Genomic DNA, 11,006 nt, shown 5'->3' on the forward strand with positions numbered 1-11,006 from the left:
TCATGCCCGCTTTTGATACATCAATTGAATTACCCTTCTGATGTCTACAGTCTCTTGTGTTGTGTAATGTCTAAGACAATTTGTATGGTGATCGCTCAGTACTGAATTGACCCCGAGAAAAGAATCGTCATTATTAAGAAGTTCCTTTTGTACAACATGCCCGTGTTAGGATATCTAACATTGTGGTCTGTCGGCTGTTTAAGGAGTAGATGGATCAGATAATAATTACCAGCCCCCCTTCGTCAGCTCGCTTCTTCAGTCTCCTCGTCAATCATGTGGAAAGCTGACAATACTGTACTCAAAGACTACAATCACTACACAAGCACAAAGATAGAGAGACATAGTCAATGCGACTGGGTTTCTCATATCTTCATGGATCGCCAACCACTACCTAACTAGAGCGGAGGGAGATTAAGAGTTGCTCCTGATGTCTAGCCTCTGACATGATTGACGAAGAGGAGTTTCTAAATTGTGCTATACCTCGTGGTAGGTTTGCTGGCTAATCTACCGAGTCGTTTGAATAATCTCTATCTGATCAAGGAAACATCAGAATAACTACTGAATGGATGACTCTTTGGGTATTCATATTACAGCAGACGGTTGATAGTCGCGAGCTTCGCAGTCTTGTCAGATAGCTTCTTTAGGGCTTGCTACGAAGGTGTTATACTGAATCGCATGGCTGCAGGTCTGACATATCATCACTTTAAAGTTTCTAGGCATTGATGCATACAAATAGTGCTAAAATTTCATTCATTTGTTATTGTATCTTCATAAAATACGTACAGTGAAAATCGTAAAGATATCACTATAAACAAGGATATTTCAATCCATTCATCTTCCCACCCAGGATTCATAATTTCATTTGTCCGAATACCCATTTAACCTGTACTCTTAACTCCGCCTATTTTCCCATAGCAAAGAAAAAAATCTATTCCATGGCGACATCCTTGTCTCCTGCCGAATCTTCCAACAGTCCATCAGAAACTGGATCCCAAGACCTCGCGTTTCTTGGCCACATTCTCTTATACAGACTAACTCCCACGGCATCTTGAGGATTAATCTTGCCATCAAATGTCGCCTTGAAGTATCCATGGGTACCCAAGCTCTCCTTGATGAAACCACTTCTTCCTCTCTTAGTCCATAATTGGAGTGCCTTGAACCATTCCACATCTTCACGATTGAAGAACATGTAACGGACAGTAACGAGTCTCTTGTGAATCTTGTAAGGGTGACCAGTCAAAATGATACGCTTAGCAATAATTCGAGAAGTAGATGGCGGTAGTGATGTACCAGTACCGATCAAAAGGAGAGGCGCGGAAGATGGCGCAGACTCGGAAGGTTTCTGGAAGAACAAAGTAGGAATAGAGCCCCACGAGAGAGGTCCAATGAAAGAGGCGACAGTTGATTGGCCGGGGTGAAGGAAACGATCGAATTTGTGAACGTCATTGGGGGTGTTGCCACCTTGAGAGAAAAGTGGGTTGACAACGAAGCGGCGAGGTCCGCATTGTACAATCATCTCGCTCTTGGATTTGATAGGAGAAGGATAGTCAGAACTGAGGGTGAAATTGATGTTCAAAACAGCCTTCTTGTGTTCGTGACGGAGAAGAGAGAATGCACTCAGAGGTTGAGAAGCATTATATGTTGATTGCAGCGAGCTTGGCACGTTGCGAAGGTGGACATGAACTCTGGTTCCTGCAGCCACTCCACCGACCAATGCCTCACGAGTGACTTGGCTACGGGATGATTTGTAGTCGGGTACTTGAAGTAGGCGCCTCCAATCTTCCGGTTCATGTGCCCTGTCTTCAGCTTCTTCCCAAGGACTGGTGCGCAGACTCTTTAGACCACGGAATTTTGCAAGACGCTCACGTGCTAAGACATTTGGGTGAAGCTCAATCTCATCTGGGAATTCCCGATCTTCTGCTGCCTCGTCGGTTTTACGTCTTCTGAAAGCAGCTAGTTGCTCTGCCTCCGCTTCATCATCTGGATTGGGATCCAAAAACATCTCTGATTGTGGGTATTCTGATGGCGCAGCTTCTGTAGGCTCTCTTGGTGCAAGACCTTCAACTCCGTCTTGAGGAAGAGCAGGTGTCTCCATTGTCATTTCTTCGTCATCAAAATCTTCCATATCGGAGCCTGAATCGGAGAAATGATCTCCGAGAAACCATGCTGATTGATAGTTGGATGTACCTTTAGGAAGTCTTTTTGGTGCAGCAGGCAGATGTGTCTCATCGTCAGAGAAGTAGTGGTGATCATCAAGAAGTACACCGCGCTTCTCTGTTGGGGCAACAGACATGGCGGCATCCTCATCGTCCTCCATCATAATTCCTTCAGGCGCAAGTTCCGCGAGATCATCTTGATCTTCACCAGGCGTTTCAAGAACGGTCTCATCGTTAGAATCATCCGTAGCCATTTCATCGGTTCGCCTCTTTTTAGAGGCCAATGGCGCGGCTGTGATCTTCTCAATCTGGAAATCGCCCCAGTCTCCAACTGAGATCAATCTATCCGCTTTCAATCCCTTGCCTCTGACAAAACCAGTCAGTACGACATTCTCCTGCTCGTTTGTTGGCCATTGAACTTCGTCAACCAGCATCCAACTTCTTTCTTCCCTCCATCGAATTCCTTTCGGGGCCAATGTACATAATGATCTCATCAAATTGGCGCATTCTTGTCTTGAGTCTAGGTTGTGTACTTTTTCTTGATCCGGGTGGAAGTGCTGAACGTATGATTTAAGCGATGCAAGAATTCCAGGTCTTCGTTTGGGTGGCTCAATCTTGTCAAGTCCTTGCACAACAGTCAAAGTAGTCGACAATCCCTGGCTTTCCACACTGCGGATAATAAGTTCACCTAACTCATCAACTTCTTGTTCCGGCGACAAAATAAAGACTACAAAGTCCGCCACTCTACTGGCATTGATGCAGCTGAACAACTCCTTCTTGGTGATAATGTATTGAACCTTCTGCTTGAATCTGTCGATATCGGCACGAACAATTCCTTCTTCAGGCACATCAATCTCAACGTCGAGACTTCCGGTCAAACTCCGGACTGCAGCTGCAGCATTTGCATCTTCGCATAGTGGTACGAGAGCTACAATTCTTGGTGCGCCATCACGTCCTTGGAAAACATTTAGATCTCTCTGATGTTCCTTGTGTTTTGTATTCTGCTTCTGGCGGGCTTGATTACGACGATCAAATTTCGACATAAGTTGTTGGTGAGGAGATTTTCGGTGACTCAAATCTTGGATCTTGCCTACGAAAATTAATATTTACCCATTCCATGTACGGAGCGGAGCTGACCTTTTGACAATTCCTTCAATGCACCTTTAGAAGCCTTTCTTGACTTGAAAGCTTTATGGGTCGTTTTTGTTGTACTCCGATGGGAGTGCTGTCCAGTAGGTGCTGGAGCCATATTGCCGTTGCCTCCGGCTTTAAATCTGAAAGGAATAGAAGCCAGATTGGAAGTTTCAAAAATCCAATTTTTCAAATTTTGACTCAACAGATGGAATTTATAAGAATTTGGATCATAACGTGGGGCGTGAGATTTTTTTGTGCGATAAGTTAAAGTTCTTATCTCTTTTATCGCTTATCGTTGAGACTACTTTTTTTGCCAGCGGCCGCTTATTCCGCCTTCAGAATATTTTCTACGGAACTCACAGTTCACAAATATTTGCGCTCTCTTGGAATAGGTAATCGAAACACAGTCAATTTTACTTCGACCAAGAATCACTTGTCATTCAAACATGGCAGATACAATGGAGTTGACAGATAATTCTCATTCGAATGGAGCGGTACCAATTAAACGAGCTAGAACAGAGCTGGCCACCACAGAATCAGAGTCGCAGTCGCAATTACGCCGTCGCAAGGAAGCCAATAAAGCATATGGAAGAGGAGGAAAGATTCCCATACATTCAATCAAGGATAAAAAGCTTAGGGGAAACCTTAAGAAGCTCGAGGCGCGAAACAAAACTGCGATACTTAGAGCAAAAGATGCCGAGATTTTACTTGAGAACGAAGACGGATTTTTAGAACCGGAAAATGAATTGGAACGAACATACAAGGTCCGACAGGATGAGATTAAACAGAGTGTACCTCTCGAGACTGCAAAGAAAGGATTCGAGCTTAAGTTGGATCAATTAGGACCATATGTGTGCGACTATACAAGAAATGGAAAGGACCTTATATTGGCTGGTAGGAAAGGCCATGTCGCGACAATGGACTGGAGAGAAGGAAAATTGGGATGTGAATTACAACTTGGAGAAACTGTCAGAGATGCAAAATGGCTACACAACAACCAGCTATTCGCAGTTGCGCAAAAGAAATACGTTTATATATATGACGGAGCAGGAGTTGAATTGCACTGTTTGAAGAAACATATTGAGGTTACGAATATGGAATTCCTTCCTTACCACTACCTTTTGGCTACTGTGGTATGTAAAAAAAATACTCCTTTCATCTGCGTATATCTGACCTTTTTAGGGAAATTCTGGGCATTTAAAATATCAAGATATCTCAACAGGTCAAATGGTGATGGAAATGCCCACGAAATTGGGATCGCCTACCTCTCTCACTCAAAACCCTCGAAATGCCATCCTTCATATGGGTCATCAAAACGGAACAGTCACTTTATGGTCACCCAATTCTACAACGCCACTAGTCAAATTATTGGCACATCGTGGTCCAGTACGATCATTAGCCGTAGATAGAGAGGGTAGATATATGGTTTCTACTGGACAAGACATGAAGATGTCCGTCTGGGATGTTCGAATGTTCAAGGAAGTCAATAGTTATTTTACACGACAGCCGGCATCTTCAGTTGCTATTTCTGACCGAGGATTAACAGCTGTCGGATGGGGCACCCAAGTTTCAATTTGGCGGGGTCTTTTCTCCAAAAACTCTCTAGAACAGGAGAAAATACAAAGCCCGTACATGGCATGGGGTGGCGAGGGCAAAAGAATTGAGCGTGTACGTTGGTGTCCATTTGAGGATGTGTTGGGAACTTCACACGATTCCGGGTTCTCGTCGATATTGGTTCCAGGTGCTGGAGAAGCCAACTTTGATGCTCTGGAGGTTAATCCATTCGAGACCACTAAGCAACGACAAGAGGCTGAAGTGAAGTCGCTGCTCAATAAGCTCCAACCAGAAATGATCTCATTGGACCCCAATTATATTGGTAATCTTGACCTGAGATCTGATGAGCAAAGAAAGGCCGAGAAAGATCTAGACAAGAAGCCAGAAGATCCAATGGCTAAAATTAAGAACAGGGGTAGAGGTAAGAACAGTAGTCTGAGAAAGTACCTAAGAAAGAAGAGCTCCAGAGGTATTATAGATGATCAGAGGGACAGAATTGAAGAATTGAGAAAAAGTCAGATGCAAAGGGAGAAGAACAGGCTAAAATCTACCGAGGAGGAACTTGGACCAGCACTCGGTCGCTTCGCGAAGAAAAGTGCTTAGATAATTTGGTGCATTATTGTTGATATCACACACTATGCAAGGCGCTATAAGGCATAGTGTAGGAATTGGGAAAAGAACTCTGTGGCGCCTGGCGTTTTAAGGTATTATCGAGGCGTCGCGTACTACTTGTAGTAGAGCGTGGAGTGGTTTAGCTGTTAAATAATGAGAATCTATGCGACCACTACAAGGGATCTTCGTCCATTCCAAATGAATATCTACGTTTAAATTCGATAGGATGAGGTTTCTCATCTTCGCCCAGAGTGCATGCAGCCCTGATTACTTTAGTTGTTCCAAACCCTCCGTGGGTTTTGGGCCACCTCTTTCTTTGCTGACCCTCTCCGCCCCACTGCCTTTCCATGCGCTCTCAATTAGACCAATAATGTGTTCCATTCCGACTCCTCCTTTGACCTGAGCAAAGACAGTCGGGCCTCCTTCTCTCATCTTTCTCGCATCCCTATCCATAACACCCAAATCTGCACCCACGGCTTCGGCCAAATCTGTCTTGTTCACCACCAAAAGATCGCTCTGAGTGATTCCTGGTCCTCCTTTTCTGGGAATCTTGTCACCTCCACTGACATCAATGACGTAGATGATGTAATCCGCCAACTCTCTGGAGTAATTAGCGGCCAAGTTATCACCTCCCGATTCGATGAGTAATATGTCGGAAGTAAATTCACGGTGCAGATCTTCAAGAGCAGCAAGATTGGCCGAGATATCTTCACGGACAGCTGCATGAGGACATCCACCGGTTTCGATGGCACGGATACGAGATGCAGGCAGGGCTTTGTGTTTGGTGAGGAACTCAGCGTCTTCTCGGGTGAAGATATCATTGGTGACGGCAGCGATTGAGTACTTTTCTCTGAGGGCATTGCAGAGTGCTAACATCAATGCTGTTTTGCCGGAACCTACAGGTCTGAATCATTGTTAGCAATACATCACATGAATCCTCGGGTGACGATTACGCAAAAGAGAACAAGATGATATCCATGATTGAAGCATTTGACAACAAAAGCGTGGTAGACACGTGACTCGATTACCCCTCTAGGTCATGGAGGGGTTGTTTGGACGAAACAGTTTCACGAATGGGACTCAGGAACACGTACCCTCCAATACCAACGGTAAAGGCTCTCTCAGACCAATTTCTGCCCTCTATGATTGGCATCTCTCTCCCCATGTAACTACCAGGTCCATCGAGAATCTCATGAGTATGGCCATGGTCACCAGCTGGATGGTCGTGAGAGTGGGATGGACCTCCTTCGTGAGAGTGAGACATGATGGAGTTATGATATGGATAATTTATGAGAGAATGGAGTGTTAGAGAGATCACAAGCTGTTTAAAAAGTAACGGGTATGATATTACGATGGATTCCCAACAAATAAAAGGATTTTGTAATGATCTTCGAACTCAGCCTGTTGTAATCTCTTATTTGCAAAAAAGTTAAACCTAAATAGTCTCATGCAATGCGCCCCTCTTCATTGGCTTGTGTGATTACTTTTATACGATGAATGTACTGTACTGGGCAAACGAAATATGGATATCAGGTAGGCAACTACAATGAACGAACGAAGCACATGCTTTTGTTTACAACAACCGCATGTTTGATATGTCTTAATACTTGATCTAATCTACGATGAATGGGTGTATCATAATACGTGCGCATGAGAGATGAAAAATGAATTGCTTCATTTCACGTGATTTCACAATGACTCAACGTCACACGCTCGTGCTGAAAAAAAATGCCCCGCCAATTTAGTGCTACAACAGTGATATAAAACCCCCACCATCCCACATCAATTAATTTCTGTTCCCTTAAGGTGCGTTCCGTCTCCACATCACTTAACACACAGAGTGCGGGAAAGGTTTCTAACAGATCACAGGCATACAATTTCATTTCCAGAAAACGAATATTTACTTGTTGCTCTCATCAATTGATCCAATATTTCGACTTGGACGCGATTGTGACGGATTCTATCATCAAACTATCGAAATAAACAGAATAAACGAACTTCAAGATGGCGACAGTTGTTCTTGGTGCTCAATGGGTACGTGCTTTCTGCGAAGATCTGCGGACATCAAATATTAACGTGCGAGTGTAGGGTGATGAAGGAAAGGTATGGCACATTAGGTTGGGAGGATTCCATATCTGGGAATTTAACTGAGGGTGGATTAGGGGAAACTTGTCGATGTCCTCTGTAGTGAGGAATTGAGATTGTGCTGTCGTGCACAGGTGAGTCTACCTCTTAGGTTCCTGGCGAATCCTCAAGAAATATGTGTCTAATATTCGATGAAATATAGGGCGGAAACAACGCAGGGTAAATTGATGCGATGAAAGAAACTGACGAATCATCTAACTTACAATGACAGACATACAATTGTGGCCAATGGAGTGACATAGTGAGTATCCGTGAGAAGCGACTTTCAAAGTTCAAAATAATTTCGGACATTCGACTGATACAATATCGAACAGCGACTTTCACATTTTACCTAGTGGTCTCCTCAACCCCGACTGCCAGAACTTGGTAGGAAGTGGATGCGTAGTCCACATTCCTGGCCTTCTCAAAGAACTCGCCGCCATTGATGGCAAGATTCCAGTTCCAGCAGGCAAGAAGCCTCCTAGAGAGAGATTATTGATCAGTGATCGATGCCAGTAGGTTTTGCAGTTTCCGGTATAACTGAGCATATCTGACAACGAGCTACAGTGTCGTTCTCGATCTCCATCAGAAATTGGATGGACTCGAAGAAGCCGAACTTGGAGGTGGTAAAATAGGTACTACCGGAAAAGGTAATTTACTCTTCGGCTCATTTAGAAACCCCCCTTTTCTAACGAGCTAAAGGTATCGGCCCATGTTATTCAACAAAAATGGCCAGAAGCGGTGTCAGAGTTGCTGATATCTTCCGGGAGAGTTATTTCGAGGAGAAGGTTCGAAGCATGGCGGCTGGCGCCAAGAAGAGATTTGGGGACTTGTTGCAGTATGATGTCGAGGAGGAACTTGCTAGATTCAAGGTAAATTTGGTGATTCTGATTAGGTTCTTTTTTAACACTTCCTAGACCTACAGGGCTGAATTGGCAGATATGGTCGTTGACCAACTCCCCCTCCTCATCGATGCACAGAAATCTGACGCACCCATGCTGATCGAGGGCGCAAATGCTATTATGTTGGACATCGATGCCGGTACATATCCATTCGTCACGAGCTCAAACACAGGTCTCGGTGGTATTTTCACCGGTCTCAGTGGTTTGAACCCAAGAAAGGTCAAGAACATTTACGGAGTGGTCAAAGCCTATACTACACGTGTGGGCGGTGGCCCATTCCCAACAGAAGATCTAGGAGAGGTCGGTACAACATTGCAAGAAGTTGGCAGAGAGTTTGGTGTGACGACTGGTCGTCGAAGAAGATGTGGATGGTTGGATCTTGTGGTTGTCAAATACTCGACGGCTATCAACAGTTACACCGCCATCAACCTCACAAAACTTGACATTCTTGATTCTTTCAAAGAAATCAAGGTTGCCGTCTCATACCGCGATCCCGCAACTGGCGAAACATTAGAATCATTCCCTGCTGATCTCGAGAGACTGGAGACACTCGAACCACAGTATGTCACATTACCAGGTTGGAATCAACCTACTACTGGTTGCCGTAGCTACTATGATCTTCCGCCTGCGTGTCGCAAATACTGCGAGTTCATTGAGAAAGAAGTTGGCGTTCCAATCAAATTCATTGGAGTTGGTGAGTGTTTTCTTCAACCATCTTTTAATCATACTGGATCACTAATTTAAAAATAATAGGTCCATCGAGAGATGATATGATCACAAAATAGATCACAGGTTTTGTTTTCTACCTTTTATGAGTACCATTGTATGTTCCTAAAGATAAAAATTAGATCTTGGTAGCAATAGATAGACACTGCAATTTAGTTTCAATTTCAATTTATCCATTCATTGGACCTCCGCGCATCGTGATCTACGTGCGAAGCTCCCGGCGCTTACTTCCAGCAAAATGCAATGGATAGTACATTTCGGTCATTGATACACATCTCTCACCCCTTTCAAAGGCCTTCATTATTCAGGTAAAATGGACGCTTGATCGGAATTTCATTGGGTTTTCGTTTTGTTGCTTGTAGGGAGCCAAACTGCCTTCCTTGGTAACAATAGTCGGATCGACTCAAACAACGGAGCTCCTATCTTTTCACATTTAGACTGTCCCTGTTGGCCCGTGTATAGATTCGAATGCAAGAATGTCAAGAATAGGTTTCTATTATTGAAGATTATCAAGCATGTTCTGCTAGTCCAGACAAATTGATACCTATTTGAGGCATTCTGAATCAATCAACATATCTGACAGCAATTTTGGTCCCATTCTTACTTTCCACGGTCATGGTAACGCGTTCAAGGTATTCAAAAACCTCGTCCCTATTCTCGATGAATTCGATTTGCTGTGCAAGCCTAACTAAAAGATATGACAATTGAATCAGAATCTGGTTCTGGGCAGGGCACATTCTGATGCCTCCTAAAAATGGCTCGTATTGCCATTTCGCTTCCCAGAGCGGCCGGTTTACATCTAACCATCGATCTGGCTTAAATTCATCTGCATCGGCTCCCCATATTGCTGGGTCTCGTTGTAATGTGTATAAATTTAGCCCAACCACAGTATCCTTGGGTACGAATATTGGGATTAACCATCTTCTCCACCACCTTTTGGTAGGATTGTATCTTTTAGAGATATTTTACCAAGTCTCGAGGCACCTGGATGTAAGCGTAAGGACTCGTTAATTATAGCCTTAGTTACTCTCAACGAGCGAAGAAACTCAAACGTCAATGCCTGGCTCGGATCGATACTACCAACCTCCATCTTCAATTTCTTCCATTCCCCGGGGTGACGAGCAAGTTCGAATATAACATCAGCAAAAACAATAGCAGCTGTATCTCGAGCCGGAAAATATACGTTAATGATATGCATGCGGAGATCATACGGATCTTGTGTTATCTTGGTCATTTTTTCCAGGAGGACATATCTTTTGGGCCCCGTTTCTTTTTTCAGGTTTCGCTGTTTCTCCAAGGCTGATGATACACGTTTGTCAATGAATGCATGGACATTGGTATATGCTTCTTTCCACCAAGGATCGAAGTACAGTGGCCATCGAATAGGTTTGAATATGAGAAGTAATGCTAGGCCCAATAGAGCACGATGGAAAGATTTCATAAATATATCTGTCTCAATGGGTGTGTATCTTCGGCGAGACATTCTGTTAATTTTCCGAACAGGAACTCGGTCGATGTGTCAAGCAATTATGAGAATATTAGTCAATGAGGTCCATGCAAGAGTTTGCCCTTTGCATCACTAACCAATTTTTTTCACAAGAGGAAGCATGTCAAAGGTCGAACCATGACTCCCGAGATATGTTATCTCGCTGATAGCTGCAGTTCTTCTGTAGTCATTTTTGCAGGATGTATTTTAGCTTTCCTAACACTTATTAGATAGATCTTAATAAATATCGCATCTGCGAAGTGACTTGCAAGTTTCACGAATTCCCTCGGTAAGTCTGGACAGACTTCTATC

General features: G+C 43.8%; 5 protein-coding genes across 5 annotated transcripts; 2 read left to right on the forward strand and 3 right to left on the reverse strand.

Moving 5' to 3' along the window:
- Window positions 1–928: 928 nt before the first annotated feature.
- Window positions 929–3,405, reverse strand: Bfra_001413 (putative ribosome biogenesis protein tsr1 protein; the record flags this gene model as incomplete). Its single annotated transcript, XM_037331844.1, has 2 exons — window positions 929–3,246; window positions 3,267–3,405. The coding sequence occupies 2 exons, from the start codon at window positions 3,403–3,405 to the stop codon at window positions 929–931; spliced, it is 2,457 nt and encodes an 818-aa protein (XP_037195998.1).
- Window positions 3,406–3,736: 331 nt separating this feature from the next.
- On the forward strand, window positions 3,737–5,447 carry Bfra_001414 (putative u3 small nucleolar rna-associated protein 7 protein; the record flags this gene model as incomplete). Its single annotated transcript, XM_037331845.1, has 2 exons — window positions 3,737–4,423; window positions 4,473–5,447. 2 exons carry the CDS (start codon window positions 3,737–3,739, stop codon window positions 5,445–5,447), a joined length of 1,662 nt encoding a protein of 553 aa, XP_037195999.1.
- A 276-nt stretch (window positions 5,448–5,723) lies between these two features.
- Bfra_001415 (putative urease accessory protein) lies at window positions 5,724–6,800 on the reverse strand (the record flags this gene model as incomplete). The annotated part of the gene is made up of 2 exons (XM_037331846.1): window positions 6,551–6,800; window positions 5,724–6,360 (listed from the first exon to the last, which is right to left on the reverse strand). The coding sequence occupies exons 1-2, from the start codon at window positions 6,718–6,720 to the stop codon at window positions 5,724–5,726; spliced, it is 807 nt and encodes a 268-aa protein (XP_037196000.1). The 5' UTR covers window positions 6,721–6,800.
- A 500-nt stretch (window positions 6,801–7,300) lies between these two features.
- Bfra_001416 (putative adenylosuccinate synthetase protein) lies at window positions 7,301–9,267 on the forward strand (the record flags this gene model as incomplete). The annotated part of the gene is made up of 10 exons (XM_037331847.1): window positions 7,301–7,490; window positions 7,545–7,559; window positions 7,619–7,675; window positions 7,744–7,760; window positions 7,813–7,842; window positions 7,916–8,095; window positions 8,148–8,230; window positions 8,283–8,452; window positions 8,498–9,176; window positions 9,236–9,267. Exons 1-10 carry the CDS (start codon window positions 7,461–7,463, stop codon window positions 9,265–9,267), a joined length of 1,293 nt encoding a protein of 430 aa, XP_037196001.1. The 5' UTR covers window positions 7,301–7,460.
- A 504-nt stretch (window positions 9,268–9,771) lies between these two features.
- Bfra_001417 (putative n-alkane-inducible cytochrome p450 protein) lies at window positions 9,772–10,691 on the reverse strand (the record flags this gene model as incomplete). Its single annotated transcript, XM_037331848.1, has 2 exons — window positions 9,772–10,061; window positions 10,127–10,691. The coding sequence occupies 2 exons, from the start codon at window positions 10,689–10,691 to the stop codon at window positions 9,772–9,774; spliced, it is 855 nt and encodes a 284-aa protein (XP_037196002.1).
- Between the last annotated feature and the right edge of the window lie 315 nt (window positions 10,692–11,006).

The sequence above is a fragment of the Botrytis fragariae genome, assembly GCF_013461495.1.
Source record: "Botrytis fragariae strain BVB16 chromosome Unknown tig00000006, whole genome shotgun sequence".
NCBI lineage: Eukaryota > Fungi > Ascomycota > Leotiomycetes > Helotiales > Sclerotiniaceae > Botrytis > Botrytis fragariae.